Source organism: Apteryx mantelli, chromosome 3, assembly GCF_036417845.1.
Source record: "Apteryx mantelli isolate bAptMan1 chromosome 3, bAptMan1.hap1, whole genome shotgun sequence".
NCBI classification, from domain to species: domain Eukaryota; kingdom Metazoa; phylum Chordata; class Aves; order Apterygiformes; family Apterygidae; genus Apteryx; species Apteryx mantelli.
The window spans coordinates 61,190,952-61,217,628 of NC_089980.1; the positions used below are offsets into that span (position 1 = coordinate 61,190,952).

The 26,677-nt window shown below is 37.1% G+C and overlaps 1 protein-coding gene across 6 annotated transcripts in view; it reads right to left on the reverse strand.

Annotated features, from left to right (window-relative positions):
• QKI (QKI, KH domain containing RNA binding) overlaps window positions 1-26,677 on the reverse strand; it is a 173,445-nt gene that overhangs the window by 85,865 nt on the left and 60,903 nt on the right. For all 6 annotated transcript variants that reach the window (XM_067293502.1, XM_067293504.1, XM_067293503.1 and 3 more), the window contains exon 3: window positions 15,732-15,848. In XM_067293502.1, coding sequence (XP_067149603.1) covers window positions 15,732-15,848 — 117 coding nt within the window. The remainder of the gene's footprint in view (window positions 1-15,731; window positions 15,849-26,677) is intronic.

Genomic DNA, 26,677 nt, shown 5'->3' on the forward strand with positions numbered 1-26,677 from the left:
CACTATGAAAGGAAGTTGAAACAGTCCTCTTCCTAAAGGCTTAGCTTAAATCGGATTAAGCAAGTAAACAAAATGCTTTCCTAGTTAATTCTATGATTACCAACCACCATTCAAGAGACTAACTCAGGAACCCAGGCCCTTTTTCAAGATCAGAAGATTAACAAAGACACCTAATTCAGAGGCCTTTTTAAAATTTGAACGATAAGTTTAACTCTGAAGCCCAGCACAGATAAAATGCTATAGCCTCAAAGTGTTCTGGAAACTCAAATCCAAACAGAAACCACAAAGGCTTTTTGCAGTAACTAATATTTACAACTGTGAGCTAGCACAGGAAAGTGTATGACCCAACTTATTTGGCATTTTGTGGGTCTTCGTATTTGCTTTATTTTTTCCTTTAAATGCTCAACTTCATTTTATTTTCTCCTCTTCTTACCGTAATAAGGGAGCCTCATTTTAGTTAGCAGCCAGCAAGGCAAAGCTCATTGTCCCATCAGCTCACTGCTGCCCACGCTATCTTTATGTTGCTTCCATTGCTTCTGCTTTAAGGGCCACCATGAACCATTCTTTGAGCAGCAAATGCAGGTAGGAGTTCAAATACTCAGGTTGCTACGGCCTGACATAAAGAATTAGAATTGCTGACAGAGGAAGCTGAATATTCCCTCCCAGCAGATATCCCTGCAACGGTGGTTCTCTGTGGAAGATAGTGGCAAAGTTCAATACCTACTGTTGTGGAAGGAAAGGCCAGGATCCCAAAACTCAGATTCAAAATGCCAAGACCTTGACAGTTTCTGCAGCTGGCAAGATTGGTGGTATAACATTATCTAGTCAAGTTTAGTATATTTACTACTCCAACTAAGAAAGTTATTTTGCTTGCAAAAAAAGCCAAATGAAAATGTGTTTAATAGGAACACAAGTAATAGGCCAAATAAGATTCATCCTAACTTGTCATGTTTTATCCCACCTGACTTTTATAATAGAAGAATCTCTCAAGAAACACAAATGCACTTAAATGGCAAATAACGGATCTGTAGCTACCAGTTACAAAATAAAATCAGACTATCCTAAGAGAACTGAAACACAATCAATAGGAAATATATTTTGCTCTTCAAAACATTTGTTTCTTCAGATGTATATAAAAGACATGGCAAATTCAAAAGATCTCATTCTTCCTAGAAAAGGTGGTTTCTTAGAAGAATGTTAATTTTACTACCAAATTAACTATCCCAAAAAGGTAAATTTCAAGCTGAATTGAATTTTTCATATACAAGACTAGATACTGAGCAATTCCGCTATTCAGGTTTCAACGATCTATGTCCTTGCAATACCTTCATCTCTCCGCCACATTTGACTACTTTCCAGATCAGCTAGAGTATTTCAAATTGCATTAATAACTATTATATTTGTCCCCTCATTTTGCTTGTAACACAGCTCATCTTAAGACTTTTCTGTTGAATGCTGTATGAGTCAATGTGAATCCACAGATTTAAATTCTAGGTCTTTTTGTCAGTCAAAATAGATGGGAACATTCAATTTCAGCATGGCAACCTCAAACATAAATGATTGCTTCAAAGCCACCTCAAAGACTTCTTGGTCATTTGAAGCTCATTTAATCGCTAGATGGACAGTGAATACAACATATACTCTCAACACAAAATAGCCTACACTTTTCTCTATAAAAATCCATTCTAAATCTTAAGTTCTTCATTTGTGAACAATTAGCTTTTAGTTTTTGGAATTATCTGATACTGTATGCTTTGTCAGTTCTGCATACTAGTTAAAATAAAAACCCCAGCAACCTAAAAATAATATTCTCTTCAGTTTTAAATGTGTGGGGCACCAGAATCAATAGTACTGCATCTTAAAGCGGCTCCAAAATAATTCAGCTAAATGGATTGATTACATCAAGAGTCAGGTACTTCAGGTGGATTCAGACAGTGGGCTAAATGTGATTTGGCATTCCAATCCTTTAGCAGTGTCTGAGGCCAGAGAAGCATTAATCATTTCTGTATGCTAGGAGGACTAAGCATCCCAAGTAAGCATTTACCCAAACAGTCCAAATGGCACAGAAATGGTGACAGCATTGGTATTAACATGTTTGGGTCAGCATTCTTTAAACTGCTTTATTCATTACTCAAGACAAATTTAGCAATTGCTAAAGCTGACAACAACTTGCCAACAGAATGGGCCAAGTAGTGTCAGCGCAGCAGCAAGCACTAAGGACCAGTACAGTAAGGTACAGGATCACACTTAATCCAAGGAAACATGTCCATCCAGGTCAAAACCTCCGTATCTGCCCTCCAGAGTTCAAAGACCCTATGGGTAGAACAGCAACTTGCATGCTGACATGAGGAAGAGTAGGAGCCAAAAGCAAAAAAAACTTAACTTTAAACTAGGCAAACAAAGGCAAGTAATGTCCATGCTTTGGACAGGATTTCAGAAACTCTTCTGAGAGTGCCAGGATGCACAGTGGATAGATGTACAGCACTTGGTCTACAGCAGCTGGGGACCTGGAGAGTAGAAACAACAGTTTGTAGTTTTTCATTCATAGCACCAGGATCTGATTTTACTGATTATTAGGCTGGAGGAAGTTTTGTTAAGATAAACTGCTATCAACAGTATTAAAAATCAAAGGATGTGATTTCAAAAAAAGAGAGCTCCCAGCTCTAACCTTCTGGTAGGCAGCCAATAAGCAGCCTGTTAGAACTGCAAAGTTCATTCCTGTCATTTTGTGTCACTCTCAGAACAGCCACCTCCTTTGGGGTTCCATGAAACGTCATCCTCACTGGAAACAGGCATACCCACCTTACTGTGCCATGACACCGAAGAGTACCAAAGGATGGGGGCAAGGGGAGGGAGGAGAACAGCAACAACAAAACCAAACACCTACACCAGACTTACTAATCACAGAAAAATTTATTATAATATGTAGCATAATAAGCATTATATCCAACCATTTAGATTACATGCATTTGCTGTCCATACGCCAGATCAAGGTGTCCAGCTAACAGACTGCTCTTATCTTCTTTCTGGTAACAGTTAATTCTTTCTATTTATGCATAGGAATACTTGAGCAAACTGGTTTATACTAACAAAAATTACTATAAACTGGTTTATACAATACTGAACATACTTGGCAAACCAATGCATAAGAGCCACGACATCAAAAGGCATCAGGAATCAAAAGGCATTTCAAGAATTAAAGCAGAGATGCCAATTAGTCTTAACCTTTAATTTTTACCTATTCCTCATGTCACACCTACAAATTACCTACAGAGACCTCCTATCTGCAATCAAGTCTGAGGGCAACATCTTCACTTACATTCCACACAGAACTTCAGAGCTCCTACATTCAGAGCTAGTGTTCCAATAAACTTCTATGCAAGTAAAAGGTGTAAATTCACCAATCACCTCGATTCTTGGAAATTGTGATTTTTTGGATGTTTTTGTTGCCTTCCCCCTCCCCCCCCCCCATTTTCAGATGCTCTTCTGCGCGTTAAATATCTCTTAAGTATCTCTTTGTTAATAGCACGAGAAGTCTACTGTCATTCAGCTGCATCTCATCTTTCTTACTCAAACTACTCAATTCTCCCACTTGCAACACTAGTTTAACTCCAGTGTTTATATCATTTTCTACCTTCATGCTAATATGTAAAGTCTTGCTAGAATTCAAAATTTAGTTTAGTTACTTTCATGGCATCTCATTATATTTGCAGAGGATACATGAAGCACCACAGAAATTAACCCTCCTTTTACTATAATGGTCAATAAAGCACATCAGTCAGAAATGGGTCAGCAGAACCAAGACTACCATATTGGTGAAAAATACAGCCAGAGAAGATCTCCCTAGAGAAAACAAGAGGAACTGTATGTCAAAGCAAGGACAATGAAGACAACTTATGAAACAAGGGAGAACTTTATGAAAGAGGACAAAAAGTTTATGCTGACCTAGTTCAAAAAAAAGAACAGAATGGTTAAGAAGAGAGAGAGTGCTTAATGATCCTACAAAGACTTAAGGAGAAAAATCTCCTCTAGTTCTTGCTCCAAAAACATAACTGCTCTAAAAATTATTTTCTATTGCTCTGATACATGCTATGCATGTAGGTTCATTCCCCAGGAATATTATTTCTTCACTCATAAAGACACCCTGGTGCTTCCCACCAACTCTAGGGCAAATTCACGATACTTTTGTACCAACTAGACACCTCCTGCTTGTGCTGATTCAGTCCATTCTCATCAAGCTTTCTACATAATTCTGTAACATTTTCTAATGAAGCATCCAAGAATTTGATATTCCTATCATTTTGTTAGAGCCAGAGTCTTCCAGTTACTTCAGCCACCAATTATTCCATTCTGTCATGCACATGCAAGCTATTGACAACTGACTGAATGAAGTCAGTGTTTTGCAGATTCCACTTCCAACAGTCAAAAATAGCTTAATGTTTTCTCCACTTCAGGCTGTTAAAGGTTAGAGGACAAGATAACATTCTCAGTTGTCTTGCAGGAACATAGAACTGTAAATTGATCTATTACCCAAATTACATTCAAGAGTTACCCATAGTAACAAAGTCATCAAGCAATCATGAATAGTGTGCACCTGTGTTCCATAACTAGTTTGTGACACTAAATAATCAAATCAGACAATTTACACAGAATGTCAGATTCTTTTAATAAAGTTAAACAGTCTCCAAGCAATTTCAGTACAAGTCATTGCTAAGTTTTACTAAGTGTTCTACCTCTTACAAGAGTAACAAGTTTTCTTTAACAAGAAAAGAGATTTGTGTATCTGGCCTTAACAAACATCTGAGTAAATTTTAATCCTTTCATACAGGTACTTAATACATACTTTATACTGAGTTGTTAGGAGTTTTAAACACATGTATATTTCTAAGGTATATTCACAGTATGCACAAAATCTTGCAAGTCCTACATCCATCAGCACATTTCCCATTTGCTGTCCACCAAAAAAATGTGGCAAATGTATAAAATTAGTGATAACAAGCTGTTGATGACTCTCAGAAAAATCGAATAAGCATGTAATTGTCCATCAATAAAACTAAATTCCCCTCTATATCTGAAAAGTGTAAAGACTGCCCACAAAAATTTTGCAAATATAGCTGGAAAAACTCTAAAGTAAGGGTACTGTCCCACTGCGTATCTATTAACATCTGCATAGCTACTTGAACTTTATTCATATCCTTAATATACTCTATTATAAGACATGTCTAGTGAAAGGGTAACTCATGATTAATAATATCAGTTTTAAACCAAGTCTAGGCAAGGCAAGGGCTAACGCAGAGCCAGCTGACCTGAGAAAAAGGAAAGATTGTTACTAACTAAAAACAAGCTTGAATGGCAAACTACTCAGAAATGTATTAACATTTACAATTTGTAAGTTGTATCATACTCTATGATTTTCCAAGGTGAAAAGGAACCCTAGTATCTTGCCACAATAAAACACTACAGATTACCTTCCTATCTGGAAAACAATAAAGGAGCAGAAAATCAAATATCTCGGTCCTCTAAATGCTCAGTTAGTAATTTGTTTAACTACTTAGTTTCATCAATAGTAGTATCTCATTTCGTGCTGGCTCTTTTGCATGAAGCAAAAGAGCTTTCCTATCGGTCTCAGTGAAACTGCTAAATCTAACCCTAAGGAGCCATATATTCTATTCTGCCAGGCTGCAGCCCAAAATAAAATCCATGTTGAGAGCTGCAAAGAACATTCAGGAAACACACAGACATGGCACTTTTCTCCTTGAATCAACAAAGTTCAGCCTGCATTCTTGGACTCAAGCACATTCACCCTTCATGCAGTTCAGGGAAATCCAGATGAGCCTCAAGCAAAGTCCAGAGTCTCTTCCAGATGGAAGGAAATTCAAGTACAGTTTCATGCCACTCAGCAAAACTACTCAAAACCCTGCCTTGAATACAAATCATTTCCGGTAAGCAAGCTCATAAAGTTGCACTGTTAATTCTTAAGCAAGTCCAAAAAAAAACCCCAGCCAGATACCAAACAGAATCATCCATTTAAGGACAGCCTTTTATAACCTAGCAAAAGTTACAGTCCAGACGAGGACATGAGAATAGTTTAGTGGTGCTGATAAATGAGACAGGTGGTAAAGTTCCACAAAACCCCTCACTCAGCCATTTATACTACAGCATGAAGAAGCTAGGAAAATACCACCAAATATATCACTTGTGGAATCTCACAAAAATCAACTCCCCTGTTCTAGTATTATTAGATAACACTCAACTGTATTATCTCTGCAACAGAGAGCAAAGGTTTTAAGAAATTATATGACCCTACATAAAACTGGCCATATTCGATTAGAACAAAGTCTCACCTAGTTCATCAATTTGTCTCTCACTGACAATCTCCAGAGGACAGACAATCCTTTGCAAGAATACCTCACATTTATCACTAATGCACAAGTAAGAATGCACATAAGTAGAATTTTGATTATAGAAGCTTTTCAATATACACCATTATAGGTTAAAATCTCATAGAATAACAAGGTTTAAATTTGCCCCAGTAAAGCAGGATGTGCTTTAAATACAAACATAATTGAGTCAGTGTTGAAAAGTGGTTGGGATAATACAATTAAGTATAAAAACTTTGCTCTGATTTGTATAATTACAATTTTAAAACTTGTAATAATGTTTCTCCTTGCAGCAAAAAATAGATTGTGAATCACAACTGTCTACTGTGTTGTAAAGTGAACTAGAAAAGCAGTAAGCATTTCATTTTTTGTGCAGTAGTTCAACTAGAATCGCAAAAAGGAAAACGCTAAGTATTTCTACTCCACAGACTTGCCTACATATTAGATATTTTAAAAGTCTACTAATTTATAAAGTTTTCTTACAAGTCAAAAATCCTTGCTTTAGGATTAAAGAAAAAAAGCTTTCTGTGTAGTAACATACGTATGTAACGTATCAGTGCTAACTTCTGTCTGCTGACAGGATTATTTTTTCATAAGAAAATCTATTGCAACTAAAGGACAATGCAAGTACAAGATGGTGCAACATTATTTAACAACACTGACTGAGATCTAATCAAGTCTCAATTTAAAGCAGCTCATTAACCACATCCAGTAATAATCTAGGTTCCTTTTTTTTTCTTCTTTTTAAAGGAAACAACTTATCTTTTTTAGACATAGATAATTAACTGACACTACTAAAATATCCACACCATTGACTAACCTGTAAGATTTAGGCTAATATCAAAATAAGTTGTTTCACCCATTAAAAAAAAAAAAAAAAAAAAGTACGGCTAATTCTCTCAAAATATGTTCTCTGTTTGTCTCGCGCTGTGATAAAACTTTCAGGATACAGTAAATGCTTTTCATCATTTAAACTATTCACTCCTTTCGGTTAGACAAAAGTAAAAATCTAAGTACGTTTGTAGAGGATTTCTTAAATACCTCAAAATAATTCAGTAGGAATAGTCCCACAAGCCTTTTAAAATTTCTGTTCAAGTGGCAGGTACCAACAGCTGTGACCTGTAGCCTAGTCAACATTTTATAAAGTAATGAACACTCTCTACTCCCCACCTAATAAAAGCTTATGAGCACTTTCTCAGAAAGACAGTTCCTACCATGATACAGATGAAGACGAGTCAATTACTGTTCACAGATGTAAAATTTAAATTTATAAACACAGACTTTTTTATACACAAATCTTCAGACAGCAATGCAAAATTCCCTTGATATATACTTTTCCCACTATACTCCATGCTACTTTTTCCCAATTTCAGGATAACCTTGGTTCTCTTGCCCCTTGGTAATTTTTTTGCTCACAGGGAATTGACAAAAAAAAAGGACAAAAGGAGAGTGAAATGCAGAAGCTGTTTACCACTACAGTGGCTTAGATTACACTCCTCCATGTAGTCTATGGCTTCCAGTGTCTTTAACAAAGTGTTTCTTTATTGTCATTAGCTCACACTTATTTTCACGTCTAAGTCAAAGGCTCATGCTGCTTTTCACACCACAAAGGACAGCATACATCTTTTAATGATGTTAAAAACTGCTCAAAGCTGCAACTTGATACTGAGCATGTTGCAGAAGCAACCAATCCAATAAAAATCAAAAGCACATATAAAAATTATCTACATATTATCTAAACTGTTTAAAGATGCATTGCATCAGATACGTATGAGCGATATTTCCTGAAAGACTAATATTGGTTTGCAGTAATTCTTACGGCCCTTAAGCACCTAAATTTTTCTATCCTTCAAAACAAAATCATTCTACTGTTGAAAAGGAGAACATTCCTCAGTCTGTTAAGTAAAAAGACTTGTGCAATAAATTATTTCAAATAGGGAGTATTTGTCAAGCTTTACATAAAATTTAAGGAAAATATTCCCTTCTTGTACAATTCACACACCCATAAATAAGCAACCTAACTGTGCCTACACTTGACTACTATCAATATAAGCTGAATATAACAAGGAAAGGAAATTGCTCTGAAAGTAGAAAGATATGCAAACAAAGATGATATAGTCTAGAACAGACTCTGGACTATAAAGGGACCTAAAAAAGGGTCCCCTACAAAGGGACTTAAAAGAACTCAGCCTTCAGTTAGGGGTAAATTCACGAAATATTTAAATATTACCTTCAACGCAATTTCCTTTTGAATTTTCTGAAATATGTTTTATACTATTTTGCCTATAGCATTTAGTTATCTTATGTAATTAAATCAGTAACTTCCTAAGACAAATAACCTTTTTCTGATGATGACTTCATCCCCCACCCTCCACCCAACACTATTAGTTAATAGCTACTGTGAAGAGATGCGAGATTATAGAGGGTCACCACTCCCAGACTAACAGGGATATAATTCAAGAGACTTATGTTCTGTAGGTGAGAATGGAAACAGGCCACATTTCAGTAGTTCTTTAAGGAAAAAAACAAAACAAAAACAAAAAATGAGCAGAAAAACAGGTTTACAGCAACTCCTGCATTCAAAACAAGGGGCTACAAATACAATAAAGGCATTAAAATTGGAATAGAAAAGCTTACTTTCCTCAGTACTCACTATTGAAAAAAAATACTAGCTGACAAGCAACCAAGATTATTTTCATTACATCTTGTGTTTCACATTGAGCCTCTAGGAAGGCAAAGTGGTGTATCTAAGTACATTCTAAGTATATAGAATACTAAGTATAATATTCTTAAAATTCTATACTATAATTATATAACTAAGTATATTCTTCAGTAGGTTTGGATTTTAAGCTAGAGGATTTTTCTCTACCACACATCTACATACAAAATTTTCCTGTTTTCATACATTTTAATATGGTAGATTCTTCATTGTATATTAAAATGGCTGTTGTGATATGTTGAAGAGGTGAGTTAAACTGCCTTTAGATTAATATGATTTTTTTACAGTTAATTTTAAAAACAAGTCTATTATTATACTAGTCAACAAGCAAGGATGAAGAAAGCTTCAAGTTTCAAAATGTTTTGATAAATCAGGGTAGCTTTTAATGTAGATATGTATACCAATGAGAAAATGTGATTAAAATTTTGCTGTAAAAATCTATATGAGTTTTAGAAAGAAATCACACAACTACATTGCAAATATTTTACTGAAGTTATTAGTTTATCGTTCTCAAGGTAATAACTTAAGTGCTGCACTCTGGATGCCAGAAGTATTTTTCTATTAACAAGAAATGTAAATAAAGTTTATTTTTCTGAACTTAGCAGATTCAATAATAGATGTATAGATAATACCTCAGTCTTAGCTGCACAATCTGTTCATACAATTAACTTTAAAGTATAGCCACAAAAGTTGATAGCAATGACAAGTGAACATAACCATCAGTTTGGCCCTCTCTTATACAGAGTTGCAGCATCCACGTGCAGCAAAACAGTTAACAAAGCACAGTCCAGGAAATCCAACATGCTGGACTGCCAGCCCACACTGCCTCTGATACGGACTTTCTGGTAAGCAGAACTCAAAGTATTTTCACAAATAGTAATCTTCCAGATGGATATTTATGAGGGATTCTGACAGTTGTTGTTATGAAAGTAAAAGCAAGCATCTGACCTCCGGAAGCTCCCCTGACATTGTCAGAAAGGGATTTTCAAAGAAGGACAGTAATTTTAGTCATGTATTATGTATGTGGGCTTGCTTTCCACTTTAATCATATGCCAATGTCACCAAGCACTTAACAGGCTTTTTTTTCCTTATTCCTCACCATACTGAAAAGTACTCAAAAGCCCATCTTCGCAAGCAGTTAAAGATTTTTAAGAAATTACGTCTCCAAACCATGACCTTGATTTCACAACACACACACATGAAATTGCCAAACAGCAGCAGCATACTTTGTACAAGGCAGATTTTACAGATAAAGGGCCTGAACTACGCAAGTTACTCCCAGAAGACAAGAATATTGATGGCTGATCAACACTTCATTCTGAAATACAGAACAACTTTACAATTTGCTAAATATATTCTACTTCACCATATGTGCCAGCATCACAGCTTTATTATTTGTCCACATATACAGTGTTTTTCACAGAATACAGATGTTGAGCATCCTATAATTAGAACTGCAGTTAACAGAACTTAACAACACATTCTGCAAGTAAGCTGAGCTATCGTTTAATGACAGTTACTTCACTTAATAAATTAAATCACATGTATGTTAAGACATCCTATTGGACAGAGTGTATCTGATGGTATTTCAGAGACCAAAAAATATTAAAATGTTACAAATATATAGCACTCCTATATAGCATGTAAATGTAGTAAACAACCTGATGAAAGGACAGTTAAATTTTTCTACCTTTTTTTTTTTCCTCAAGTGCTCGAGCAACTTAAGACCTCTCTGTAGCAAAACTTCCTACTTTACTAAAGAGGGAACTTATGTCTTCTGTAAAAGAGTATTACGCTTCAAAAAGGGACAAAATTGTGTTTAATGCATGGAATTATCAGCCAAAAACAACTTTCAAATGTTCACATGTAAAATTTTTAACACTCTAGTCTGTCAAAACCTCAAGAAATAAGCAGATGAGTCACCACCCTTACTTGGACTGCTATTTTAAGAAATACTCTCTCATATAACTTGAATCTAATTTCAAGTCCTGGTCACTTATGTAACTTCTAATGAGTGGAAAAAGAGCAACCAGAAAGCCATCTAATATATCTAGGTGGAAATACAAGACAGGAAAATGTTGATGCTTAAAAGAGTTGGTGCCTCATAATCCATCAAGAGAGATCGTGTTAGAGAAAAGAGTCAGTTCTCTAAGAGTGTGCCAATGTTTAAAAGTAGTTGCATAAGATGAAAGATATAAACCCAACATTTTTGTTTATCCATCACAGGCTAGTCTTCCCTTTTATAAAACAGTTTTCTTTGGTTTCGAAATTGCTATCTTCCACTCTACCTAGTGACAGGTACATTCATTAGATTAAGCAAAGAATGGCTTAAAAAAAAATAAACTCTTAATAAAGTTACAGATTCATCAGTCTGACAAATGCTTGGAGCCCCCACTCAGCCCCCATCTCCAGCCTACTGAAAGTACCTCCAGGTTCTAATCACAATATTCTCAGTAATTAAAGTTTTGATTTTAAATTTGTTCTGATTACCAGCTGAGTCTCAGACACATATGACTTGAGGATTTCCCTTGTTTTCTGGCAGAAAGCTGTCAGCAAGTTTCAAGATCTGATGCCAGTTCAAGTGACTTGATCATGTGAAGATCTGGCCATAAGATTTCTAATTCATTATTTCTGTTCACAGGCTAGCACAGTAGGGTAAAATTTTCTACAGAGTAAATCAAGATGGTTTCTTTTCCTGCATTTGTTTTCACTTTCAGTCCTCCTATATTTTCTCTTGCATTCTGCTACTACTAGCAAGGTAGGAAGAGAGAAGTAGATGGATAATTAACACTAGGAGGTGGTATTTGGTGTCGTTTAACTGTCACATTAGTGACTGACACTGGTTTGCTAATTGATTCTTTAACACCTCCAGTAAAGCTTCTTTTATAACTAGCACTGGGCAACCAGGTTCGCAGATATCAAATATACTTATGAAGTACACATACCTTTACCTACAATCTCCTCAAAATTTCAAAGCAATTTGAGCAAACAGGAAAAACCCTGAAAGCCTCCTCCTCCTTTAGAGCATTGCCTCTAGATGAGATGAGACGGCTTTCCAAAACAAAGCATAACCTAATCTTCCACGAGAGAATACTATACTTCTGACTGCCAAAGGAAGTTGCTTGTCCTGTGCTGAGGAGTTCATCCGTAAGCGTTAATTCATAAGGAAAAGGGGCATGGGCCAACAGCAAGACGTGTACTTGCTTCTGAAACTGATAAATGTCACTGGTTCTTAATTTATTCTGCTTGTGATTGTGTCTTGAATAAAGCTTCCAATTGTTCTTATTTTTAGAAGAAAAACAGTCCAAAAGATCTATTCTAGTTGGGGTACAAGATGCACTGTAAACTGCATTGTAATCAGTCCTTAAGTGATGTTTGCTACTGCAGCAACAGTGGTAGCTCACGCAAAATACCAGAGAACATTTTGTAGCACAGACAAAAAGCCCACTGACTGAAAAATATACCAGACCAGTGACTAATACAAATCACCTCAGAACAGCAAAAGAGCTATTGAAAGACTAGAAATGGATGGCATGAAAATAGCTTCTATCAACCAATTTGTTTGGTACTTGTTCAACACTAATTGTAGTATTATCTCATGAAATTATCAATTGTCAAGCACCCTGTGCTCCAAAAATATCAGACAATGGATGTCTTAGAAGAGGTAACAGATTTCTGGTTTTTCCTGTCCTATTTTGGAACAATAACTTTAAGACATCTTTACATTCCATTAATGATCCACCCAATCTAAAATGTCTTAACGCAGACTGTGCTAAGTAAAGATTCACCACCAACTGGTCTGGTCAGTGCTTGAAGTGTGTACTACCTTCCATGTGATCCATTTGGAACTAGACTTTGCTGCAGATCGTTTTCCTTTTCTTACTTCAGGTAAAGGAAAGAAGCAGACTCATATTCAGAAGGTCCCAGTTCCTACAAGCTTTTCCTCAAAGACAAAACTCCACTAGCTTGCGTTGCATATTCTCTTTGGAACAGAGCTTTATAAAAAAGGAGAAAAAAAAAGTGCAAAAAGACCACTTCTATAGGATAAGGTATTTTCCCAGACAGTAAACCTGCTTTTCCAGACAGTAAACTATACAAATGATTCCCCACAGGAAAGGGTGGATTTTGAAGCATAGTGGAAGGCGATCACGGACAGTAAATATAACAGACTTTTTACAAAGTCCAAGAGCTGGATGAACATTGGATGGATGAAGTCGCAACACAAGCGGATGACCAACAACAATAGTGGAGAATGTTCTCATGTGAACTCAGGACATAATGCAAGCACATATACTACACTTGCTGGTGGAACATAGGTGCCTCCCTACAGATAGCACCAAAACAGAACGCCTTCAGTCTTAAGTACTTGGACTTTTCTTCTCTCTTTTTCCACTACTGTAACTGCCTGCGAGGATAGCTATTGCTAACACAACTAAATGGATCAGATGCTTTTCCACATAGCAAAGCCGGTCCACAAAACTTTTAAGGATCTATCAGAGCAACATTGTTAATGCCCTTCTTAAATATACATATGTTTACTACTAATAGTAAGGCATTATTTCTAGACCATTAAGTTTGGGGCCTCAATTACAAGCTTGATGAAGAATAGATGTCTGAAATGTTTTAGCTTATAATACCTATGAACATAAATGAACCAAAACTAATAATTTTATTCAGAATAAAAGTTACATAACCTAACTCCTGATGAACTACCCCAGACCCAGAATTTTCATTCCTAAAAGAAAGAGCAGGTGGTGATAAACAGACATTCATTTATGAGTAGAATTGAAGAATTGTACTAGCTATAAAAATGCAATCTGTATTTTAAAAGCTGTGGTTAAGTAGGAAAGAGCTGAATGAACTTTAAACTATTCTCATTTTTAAGGGATTAATACTTCTCCTTTGAGGTTAGTAGTTTGATAATTCATCCTTTCTAATGTAAATTTTGGAACCTTCCACATTTTAAAGAATATTTGTTGTTGTTGATGTTACGCATGAGTAATCAGGAGTCTTAACTTCTAATTAATCTATCAGTCAAAAAGTGGCAGCTTTCCAGCATAGCTGTAATAGTCTAATGAAAACTAAGGTAGGTCTGCAAACTGTAAAAGGAAGGCAGCATCTCCACTAAATCTTCCGCCCCAGAATAGCCTCTTTTCTACAATATAGTAGAATGTATAAAAAAAGTGAATACTTTTAATAGTCATAAGCAAGATTATGGAACTAAGACTGTTCACATATTGGCAACCATACGCTTTGCTTCAACATACAGCATCAACACCCACACAACTTGATATGACAACTGAAACATGCTGAAATTTTAATACTCATAAAACTTTTCATGTCTCATATCAGCCCCCAATTATAGGAAACCTGTATTTCAAAAATATCAACTCCAGAAGTTCTTGTCGATTTAGTTTAAAACTCCATAATAACAAGACTAGTTTACATGTTAAATGTTCATGCAAACTAGGAGGTAGAAGGAATTCAGGATGTAAATTAGAATGATTTAAAAAAGAAATTCCTATAAATCCTTCATAAATCAAGCATCGTTTAAGACAACTTCACCCTCTTACTTCTACGGAACCTAGACAACCAAAAACCCCTCACAGTTCAGAACAGATCTTTATTCAGAAGTTAGCAATCTAAATAACAGAAATAGCTATAGGTAGGATAAAAAAAAGGGCCATGACAAAACGTGAAGTTTGAAACAGTCATTCAATAGCTTTGAGAAGTCTGTGTTTTTTAATTGAGTAGGCACTAGCTTTCTATTTTAATTGCTATGTGCTACATACCATATTATGCCATTATTGCTATGTGCAACAGAACATATTATGTGGCAGATCAGGTAAGAAAAGGGGGTTTTCTAAAGAAAGAACCAAAAGAAAAAACAATTATGGTAACTAAAAGGAAAACAGTACTACTAAGTGCACATCTCAAACTGAAGTGGAGAGGTGCAGTTACAAGTTCAACAAGCAGTAACCAGAGAGAAAAAAAATGTCTAGAAAATAAAATTGCAAAAAAAACAATGACTTTCAAGAGATACCATCATGCCAACTTGACATTCAGGAAGGCTCCATCCTGAACACAAAAGTTTCCCTACTTATATGGACAGAGCATATGTATTACAGTAGAGAGCAAGGAACAGCCTTAATTACATTTCAACTCCCCTCCAACTCAAAACAAATGCAGAAATGTGGTGCTTGTTCATTCACTCGTTACAGACAAAATTCATTGCCACAAATACATTAAATCCATTTTCCAATCCGCATTACTTGCAAAGCTACGATTTTGGTATTTCAATACAAGAAAGCTCTTAAGAACACCTGTAAGGTTAATGATCTTTCCTTAAAAAAACATATTTAACTTCAGTTTCACCTTTACAATTAGAAGTTAGTTTATTACTGCAAAATATTTTATAATTGCTAGTTAGACTCCCAATTGTACCATTATGGGGCATGAACATTTACTTTCTTTAAAAAAGGCTGTAAGTGTTAGCCATTAAGTCTGTAAATGCTAAAGAAGCATATACTAAGAACATTAGTTGGGGGGGGCCGGGGGGGAGTATTCCCTTTTCCTTTGCATTAGGAAAGAAAACTATACATCTGAAACTATACTACCGTTCAAGAGCTTACCTTCTTTTTGTCCCTCATTGAGCCCTTCCCTCGGACCATTATCTTGCATCCTGTTTCTGCCTCAAGCTGTTTAGCTGTTAGTCCTCTGGGTCCAAGGATTCTTCCAACAAAGTTAAACTGGAAAAAAAAAAAAAAAAAATCTATAAAACATAAGTAAACAAAATTAATTTAAAATCCAACAAAGTGTATTTTCATCTCTAAAACACTACCAAGTGTTTACCAATTTAAAATACTACACTAAATACCTGAGGTGAAAGAATGAGACGAGACAAGTAACAATTTTGGATTTAGTATATTAGATACCTATGCGATCTCTACTCTGGAAGAGGCTGATTTCGAGTGAAAACAGCCTTTCAACTTATCATCTGGTAGTCTAATGCAGTGGTATTCATAATTTTTTTCCAGGTTAAGTCACCTTACTTCTTACAGAAGCCCTATAAGGCATGTGACAAAATCTGCGTCCTTCCTTCCTCATCACTAACATGACCAACAAGGTGCATCATGTCATGGAAACCCACAGTTTCTTGCTGCATGACCAAACATGCACAACTTCCATGTGGTGGGACTGATCAGGTGACTCATGTAGGTTCAGCCTCATGACGGCATGGGGCCACAAGCCCTTCAGGGAAGTCCTCTAGGTCTCCTGTTCAATTGCTCTCTGCCTACATGTAAGCCGCCTTCAAAAAACATTCTCTCTTGCCCTTACATATTGTTCTGGTGGACTCCATCTGGCCAGCAGGCTGCTGGTCCACCACCCATCTCCTACAGAAACTCTCTTCTTTATCACCACATTCTATAAAAGTTCCTTCAGCAAAAAACCTGAAGATTGTTATGTATACATTTTTAGGTTTTACAGGAAACATTTCTGGAAAATGTTTAATTTGAGATATATATATATATATGTATGTCTGTGTGTGTGTGTGTATGTATGTGTATATATATATGTATGTCTGTGTATATATATAAATTATATGTGTGCGTGTATGTATGTATAAATAAAAATAGTGGAAGCGACAAACAGATGTGATTCTTTGTAAGTCATGTATTTTAATCAGTTGAGTATACATACAGAAGAAACCTTCCATTTTAGTTGGCTAACATCAATATAATGAGACAACGCCCCCTCCCCCCTCATTAGAACACAATAATCCTGGCATTTAGCCATTACTAAACTGTTTCTGACATATGAAACATTATTTCATAGTTATTTCCAGGGTTTTTTTTTTCTTTCATTATTTTCAATCACACACCCTGGAAATTATAACTACAAAACTTAAAAAAAAAAAAAAAAGCATTAATAGGAGAAGGCATTAAGAATACATAGCAGTATTCTGACAACTACAGTGCAAACGTAGCATCAGGTTCGAAATATACATAAACCCAGAAATTTCAGACTGAATACTGAATTGTAGCATACATATTAAAAGAAAAGAAACCGCACAGTAAACATCGAAGTCTGGTTATTTTGGATTCTTGTAAACAAAGCTTTACAATGGAATTATGACAAAGTTGTTGGCTTTCATTTCCTCAGCTAATTAAAATTGGTTTCAAGTACTATTCAACATATTTGAAATCCTTATAAAACTGCAAAAAACAGAGATGATTTAGGAGTGAGCAGAAATTATGAACACAAGCAAATTAAAGTTCTTTAACAAAAATGTTTATGTTTCACTGTGGCTAAACTGTCCTGAAGGAAGATACACTCCTAAAGTAATTTAGTATTTCAAGCTCCAAAACCCAAAGATATATCATGAAGTCTGAATCAATCCTCAGGGAGAAAAAACTAAAAATTAAAGGTACTTGTGAATGCATGCACAAATTGTGAATCACAGGAAATTAAGAATTAAGCAACTTTCACTAAGACTGGACTAGGCTAAAAAGCAGCTAAAAGGGATAAAAGTTCTCTCTTGAATCGTTATCAAATCTTGTGTTTCTTTCACATTTTGTGCTTAATACCAAAAATCACAGCAGTCTTATGCATACAGCATCTAACTTGCCTTTCTCCCCAACTGCACTTCCTGCACACTACTCAGTCTTTATATATGCATCCCATTCCACTGAAAAGGCAAAAACAGAATACTGTGCATCTGACTTGAAAGCTCTCTTTTTACCAATACAAGATGACTACAACTACATTCTCTGTCTTCCAAGAAAGGCAGCAGCCTTAAATATTAACTACCAGCTGTGACATCACTTCATTATTCATATTAGATTAGATCATTATTAATAAGAGAATTAATTCAAATTATAAGACATAAAATAATTTGGATAAAGATGAAAATAAAACAACTCATGATTCCAAGAAAAGAGAAGGAGAAATCTTTATTACTCTCAAGCTTGCAGCTTTATTCATACTGTCAGGACCCCATTTAGAATTGTGGCTTCTACTTGAGGAACTGCTGATCTAACCACAATATATTCTGTTAAAAATTAAGCCAATTTTTTTTTTTGAGCTATTCCCAGAAGATTCTCTTCTTACAAAGAGCCCTTATAAACTGTTCTGAGATAACTCTACCCCTCACAGTCTTTTCTTTTCAAGCTGTATGTATTAATGCCTTCAATCTTCTTGCATAGGTATGCTTTCCAGAACTCTGACCATTCTCGTTACCTCTCTTGGACACTCCAGTTTCCATTTCTTAAAGCAGGATGCCTAGACAAGGCAGTACGTCAACTGAGACCTCACCAAGGATAAGTTACTCAGAAGAATTATCTTACAAACCACATTCCTATTAAGGCATCCCAGCTTTTTCCTCCCTCAGAAGAATTTCAGTTCTTATACTTCATTCAAAGTTCATTAACCCTAGATATTTTTCTCCCATGCCTCTGCCTAGTCAGTTTTGCCCATTTTTATATTCATATACAACCTTGATGTCCCCCACTCTCCCCAGTTTTGTATTTATATGCAACTATGATCTCCCCTCACCAACATATTCTACATTTGTCTAACGAATTTCACATTGTTGACTTCAAGCACTAATTTATCAAGTGTATTTTGAATTTTAATTGTCTTTAAAAGTATTTGGTATAACTTAAGTGTTTTCTAAGTGTACCTTCTATTCCACTGAGCAAGCTACTCTTGAACATATTAAGAGATCCAAGTCAAGGGAGACCTCTGCAGGACCCCACTTGGGGTGCAGTATTAGTTGATTCTATAGTCAACAGTACTACATTATTACAGTTTAAGCCAGTTACTGTTATTTCAACAAGTGATTCCCAGACTTTCTGTACCAATGGATCATGGTCAACATTCAATTTCTCGGGCTGCTACCTCACAGTTCTAGCTGAAAACTCCATAAGAAAGAAATGTTTACAATTCTCTTCTGAAGCGGCCATGTACAGACCAGTGGCCAGCACACCACACTTCAGGAAACACTGTGTAGATCAAACCTTCTAGTGGAGCAGAGTCAAAAATTTTACCAGAAACCAGTTGCATCAGCACCTATTGCTTCTCTTATCTGCCAGGCCAGATACCTTGTCAAACACAATTACTGAAACCAGATACATCTAATAAATTCAAGGACCATTTCTATCACATTCTCATTCAATATTTCTCATACTCTTTGTCCTGTGTTCTCACCAATTACAACCATCTTCATCATCACGGGTTCCCCTACAAATAACACACGTGTGTTTAGGAATACTGTTTGTTTTACTACTTTTAAGGAATCAAAGCCAGGAATAATTATCTGTAATTTAATCTAATCTATAATTTAAGGTGATCAAACTGTATCACTTTGAATACAAACTCATATATGTTAGAATGGGAGAATGTGTTAAAAAATAAAGCAGTCATGTCCCATGTTAAGATTAACAGTCTCTACATCAACAATAAGCAAACAATAAACATTCAAATACTTTGTTTTACTTCATTGTGTTAGCCTCTCCTTCCCCAGTAAGTAATGGACCTCTATGCTTAATAGGTGTCCGTATGACTAACACTTTCATTTGCAGTATTCCATAATCATTTTCCTGTTTATTAGAAGAGTTGGACTAAGTTTATTTTTGTGTTCTTACATCTTCCTATAAAAGCTCAAAATTAGAACTCAAGAAACAATCTCCAGAAGAAATGAAATTGATTCACAAAAGGCCAAGAACTACAGTATCTAGCAGAGCTCAGTTGCTCTTCTCAACCTCCATCTGCTAAACTTTCAGCCAGTTATACCATGCTGCTACCCCCCCCTTTGCCTGCTTTGCTGCATCTTCATTCCCATGCCCTCAGCTTCCTAAACTCATGAATTTTCTTAAGTCCTCAGCACGTACAAAATTCATGTCAGCAAGATCCTGCAAGTAAGCCATTTGTTGCACTTTGAGTTAATGCCTGAAATACACTCTAACACAACAAACAGTATGTTGGAGACCGTACATGAGGTTCTTGGTTACTGAAGGAGTTTAAGCAGAACCAAATACATTAGGAGAAGCATAAGAGCTCCTCTGACTTCTATGTTTGCACCCACTGTGGGATTTTAATGATTGCTCTGTGGCAAATGACACTCCTAAAAGCTGACAAAATTTCTATCCTGCCCAACATGCCCTCCGTGTCAGAAATGCTCTGATAAAAACAGCTTGTATTCCCTATGCTGAGAGCAATTATCCCGCAAGCAGACCAAGCATTTTTACAGTCTTTCTACACCACACCAGCTCCTATACCCCAAATAAAAGAAATAAAGGAAAAAAGAATGAACTATGCTAAAGACTCACAGTAACTGACTTATAAAAGGTTGCAGAGAAGTCTATTTGATTTTTTTTATACAGGTATGGCAAACACACAGTATTTAAGAAATTGCATGCAAGTTAAAATCATGAGGGACTTGAGGAAAGTCGGTAGTGCTATGTTTCATGTTCTTATTGTTCCTCTTGTATTCTGTGTTTTCTCTTGAAACCCAAAAGTAAAATATAGGAAAGCCTAATTTATCCAATGAAAAAAAATTTTTTTCTTCACCTTTATTGCTGGAGAAGAATTTTGAAAAAAATCTGATTAAAATATCCAAACCTAGCAAGAGAGAGAGCATGAACACATGCATTTGGTTAAAAGTTATTTTGCTGAATTAAAAACTAATTCATTCTACCGTGCTATTAGCAAATGTTCCAATGATTTACTATACATTGAATTTGCAGAGCTAGTTACCAATCATTGGAAAGAAGCCCAAATAAGCTATTCTTAAAAACCTATTTCAATTTTAAACAAATTGAGAAAAGCCTCAGAAAGCTTGTACCTTCCTCAGATATAATACATGTTTGAAGATGCAATGTTTTATCCACAGAGTAAGCACTACTTAAAGTAAAATCTCAGGAAAATCTCAGTAATTCTTCATGATAACAAAAACAAAAGATGCTCTACTATCTGGACTTTAACTAAAAATAAGACATAATAATCACCATATAAATACAGCAAAATTAAAATATACATATATTTTTTAAATATTTAAAAATCTAAAAAAAATTCAAAAAAACTTTAAATATTAAAAAAGTAAAAAAAAATTGAGCCTTACAGAATCCCCAAATTATATAAGAGCTTTTTCTTTGATAACAATCCACAAAGGACACCTCAGAGGAAAACATACTATCACAGTATATGCAGATTTCTAATAATTTGGCATAATGCACATTAGGTCTCACCTTTCTCCTGATCCCCATTAGGGCTTAAGTCCGGGGGAGTGTCCAACACTGTAATGACTACAACTGAGTACTTGCAGACATAAATCTCCAGTCTTATTGAATATTAATTCTTAACTTCCTGTAGAAATCAGTTTCAGTATAGTTATGCCATCCTGGATTCTCTTTACTGTTTTGAGATTGCTACTTTTACACACAATAATGTAATAATAATGTAGTAATACTCTCCTTAATTATATTTTTTCAATTACAAACTTTTTCTCTCCAGTTCAGTCAACTGTTAGACATAATTCTGCCAGCTTTAAGTGGATATTCATCAGGACAGAAAACTGTACCTCACGTGCACCCTTCCCATACCCAAGTCATTTTTCAGATTATACCCTAAAACAGGAATTAACTCAAACTTGCCCAAAAGGAGGTTCAAAATACTTTGGTCGCTTAGCTTATTTTAAAATAAATAAATAAATACACAGACAGCAGCGTTTCCTACTCACTTCATTCTCTGAAACCTTCTTCCCCCTCCTCCAAGGCAGCTGAAGACCAAGACTTTGCCTGGTTCAATAGTTAAAATATGGCAAAGTTAAAAAGCAACTGAAACTGGATGTTATAATGGAGAACATCTGGCAATTTTATCTTGAGTAAGCAGCAATGCTGATAGTAAGGAGGAAACCTTCTGTGTCTTCAGATGATAGAGCCCCAATTTAAGAACATTTGGGAGATCATTTAATCTCCATTAAGATTAAGTGATCTCCCAAATGTTCCCAAGTTTTACTGTAACAAAGTGTTACAGGTTAAAATGCTAAGCGTAGCAATGAAAGAATAAAAAAGTAGAAGTGAACAGCAGCAAGAATAGAAAAGGCATTCTGAAGAAAGTGTGATGAATGTGTATGACACTCAAGATATTGTCTGGTAAATGTGAATACCCTTTTCATAAGCAACATTAGCATTATTCCTAACTATCGACAAATTTCTTAAAACTGAATTATTCTGGAGCACTTATTTTCATGTATGTTTTTACTAAAGAAAAGCATGTATTTATGTATTTAATTGAAACAGCTTTATAGGATGCCTCCAACAGGTGAATGCAGCCAGGGAAGTGCGCATGGGATGTGGCTATGGAGGACCCTCTTTTATCCCTCCTGGGAAACCTGCATGCTCGATCACCTCCCTGAAATGCCTGTACACCAATGCACGCAGCTTGGGGAACAAACAGGAAGAACTAGAGATATCTGTGCGGTCGCAGGGCCATGATCTCATTGCCATTACAGAGACATGGTGGGATAGCTCGCATGACTGGAGTGCTGTCATGGATGGCTACGTGCTTTTTAGGAAAGACAGGCCAGGAAAGCGAGGTGGTGGAGTTGCTCTTTATGTGAGAGAGCAACTGGAATGTATTGAGCTGTGCCTAGGGGTGGATGAAGAGCGAGTCGAGAGCTTATGGGTAAGGATCAAAGGGCAGGCTAATAGAGGTGACACTGTTGTGGGTGTTTACTACAGGCCACCTGATCAGGATGAGGAAGTTGATGAGGCCTTCTACAGACAGCTGGAAGTAGCCTCACGATCCCAGGCCCTGGTTCTCATGGGGGACTTCAACCACCCCGATATCTGCTGGAAAGACAACACAGCTAGGCACAAACAGTCCTGGAGATTCCTGCAGAGCATTGGTGACAACTTCTTGACCCAGGTGGTGGAGGAGCCAACAAGGAGAGGTGTGCTGCTGGACCTCGTACTAACAAACAAAGAAGGACTGGTGGAAGATGTGAAGGTTGGGGGCTGCCTTGGCTGCAGTGACCATGAGATGGTGGAGTTCAGGATCCTGCGAGGAGGCAGCAGGGCACCAAGTAGGATCGCAACCCTGGACTTCAGGAGAGCAAACTTTGTCCTCTTCAGGGACCTACTTGGAGGAATCCCATGGGTGAGGGCCCTGGAAGGAAGGAGTGTTCAAGAGAGTTGGTTAATATTCAAACATCACTTCCTCCAGGCTGAAGAGCGGTGCATCCCTATGAGTAGGAAGTCAAGCAAAGGAGGTAGGAGACCTGCATGGATGAGCAAGGAGCTCCTGGCAAAACTCAACCAGAAGAAGGAAGTCTACAGAAAGTGGAAAGGGGGACAGGCCACTTGGGATGAATATAGGAATGTTGTCAGAGTATGCAGGGATGCGACGAGGAAGGCTAAGGCCCGTTTGGAATTAAATCTGGCTAGAGATGTCAAGGACAACAAGAAGGGCTTCTTCAAATACATCAGCAGCAAGAGGAAGACTAGGGAAAATGTGGGCCCTTTGCTGAATGGGGTGGGTGCCCTGGTGACGAAGGATGCAGAGAAGGCAGAGTTACTGAATGCCTTCTTTGCTTCAGTCTTTACTGGTCAGGCCAGCCCTCAGGAACCCCAGACCCTGGAGGCAAGAGAGAAAGTCTGGAGAGAGGAAGACTTTCCCTTGGTGGAGGAGGAGTGGGTTAGAGATCATTTAAGCAAACTTGACACCCACAAATCCATGGGCCCTGATGGGATGCACCCACGAGTGCTGAGGGAGCTGGCGGACATTATTGCTAAGCCACTCTCCATCATCTTTGAAAGGTCATGGAGAACAGGAGAGGTGCCCGAGGACTGGAAGAAAGCCAATGTCACCCCAGTCTTTAAAAAGGGCAAGAAGGAGGACCCAGGGAACTACAGGCCAGTCAGCCTCACCTCCATCCCTGGAAAGGTGATGGAGCAGCTCATCCTGGAAGCCATCTCCACGCATGTGGAGGAAAAGAAGGTGATCAGGAGTAGTCAGCATGGCTTCACCAAGGGGAAATCATGCCTAACCAATCTGATAGCCTTCTATGATGGAATGACTGGCTGGGTAGATGAGGGGAGAGCAGTGGATGTTGTCTACCTAGACTTCAGCAAGGCTTTTGACACTGTCTCCCATAGCATCCTCATAGACAAGCTCAGGAAGTGTGGGTTAGATGAGTGGACAGTGAGGTGGATTGAGAACTGGCTGAATGGCAGAGCTCAGAGAGTTGTGCTCAGTGGCACAGAGTCTAGTTGGAGGCCTGTAGCTAGCGGTGTCCCCCAGGGGTCAGTCCTGGGTCCAGTCTTGTTCAACTTCTTCATCAATGACCTGGATGAAGGCACAGAGTGCACCCTCAGCAAGTTTGCTGACGATACAAAACTGGGAGGAGTGGCCGATACCCCAGAGGGCTGTGCTGCCATTCAGAGAGACCTGGACAGGCTGGAGAGGTGGGCAGAGAGGAACCTCATGAAATTCAACAAAGGGAAGTGCAGGGTCCTGCACCTGGGGAGGAATAACCCCATGCAGCAGTACAGGCTGGGGGTTGACCTGCTGGAAAGCAGCTCTGCTGAGAAGGACCTGGGAGTGCTGGTGGACACCAAGTTAAGTATGAGGCAGCAATGTGCCCTTGTGGCCAAGAAGGCCAATGGTATCCTGGGCTGCATCAGAAAGAGTGTTGCCAGCAGGTCGAGGGAGGTGATTCTCCCCCTCTACTCAGCCCTGGTGAGGCCCCATCTGGAGTACTGCGTCCAGTTCTGGGCTCCCCAGTACAAGAGGGATGTGGCACTACTGGAGCAAGTCCAGCGAAGGGCCACAAAGATGATTAGGGGACTGGAGCATCTCTCTTATGAGGAAAGGCTGAGAGAGCTTGGCCTGTTTAGCCTGGAGAAGAGAAGGCTGAGAGGAGATCTTATCAATGTGTACAAGTATCTGAAGGGAGGGTGTCGAGAGGATGGGGCCAGACTCTTTTCAGTGGTGCCGAGCGACAGGACGCGAGGCAATGGGCACAAACTGAAACACAGACACTTCCATCTTAACATGAGGAAAAACTTTTTCACTGTGAGGGTGACAGAGCACTGGAACAGGTTGCCCCGAGAGGTGGTGGAGTCTCCTTCTCTGGAGATATTCAAAATGCGCCTGGATGCAATCCTGTGCAATATGCTCTAGGTGACCCTGCTTGAGCAGGGGGGTTGGACTAGATGATCTCCAGAGGTCCCTTCCAACCTCAGTGATTCTGTGATTCTGTGATATGTAAAACATTTAAATTAGAAACACTACAGTAGAATATAAAAGATAACATTATGCTGATGAAACATACTATAAATGGAAGAAAGAGGTCTTTGCACCAGTCAGAAGATGATACTCTGAACCCACCAACAACTTTAACTGACATACCACAACTAGCAGGTTTGGGAGCTTTTCTTCTCTTGTTTTTAAAGGAACATTTATTTACAGTACTGCTAACACACCTCTTTCTCCATAAGTATTTCCAAACTTACTCTCTGAGCTAATTTTTAGATAACCATAAAAATTATCAGATACTTGCTTTCACAAAAATATAATTATGCAATATGACTTGAAATAAGAATAAAACCATCTGAGGTATTGGAAAACAAAATACATCATATTAAGCTTTGAGAAGTTAATATCATACTTTTAGTTAGGTAGTTTAGTGTTTAATAAAGCAAAAACCTCTAGCATAACATTATAGATAGCTCTGAGATTACTTTAAGCATCAAAAATTGAATCCCGACAGTTTACAGAAGAGTAAAAATAATTTTAAAATGGACAATTTAGTCCACCTTACACTGAAAATGCTTTCTAGCAGTAACATTTTCTTACATTTGTTCACTTAATGCATCATAAGCAAATACCCATCTTTGCAATGACTACTTTATCACAAAGCTTTATCTACAGTAGCAGCAGTAGCAATGTTTATTATATATGTGTGTGTGTATATGTATACACACACACACACACACACACACACTTACTTTCAAGAAAATTAATACACCTAAGAAATCTTTTCTTTTAATTCATAATCACCATGAATAACTTGTGCCATCAATAATAAGATACCAACAGGGTTTTATAGAAGACACAGCCTTTCAGTATACATTACAGTCCTTTTTAATCAGTCAAGACATTTTGTTGAAATATTTCAAAGTATGGCCAGTATCTCATCCAGTACAAAAGATACTAGTAGATTTTTAATATGTGGTAATTTAAGGAAATAGAAAGTCTCTTTTCTTCTGGATAGAAAATCTCTAATACATTTGATGCATTATTTTATATTTCTAGTGATTCAACACCACACGTCAACAGTAAACAGCTACACAGTTATGCAGTTATGTGTTCAAGAAAAGCAGTAATAAGAACTATTACCAAATAAAAACAAGTGTATCATATACACAACTTATTCAATGACCCCACAGTAGATTCACTGAAAATAAAGAATGAGTAGTTTACACACACATCTGTGACACTCTCATCTAACAAATTAAGTAAAAAAGGTATAATGTTTCAGGAATAAAATTTTGAAATTGCAAAATCTTTCATT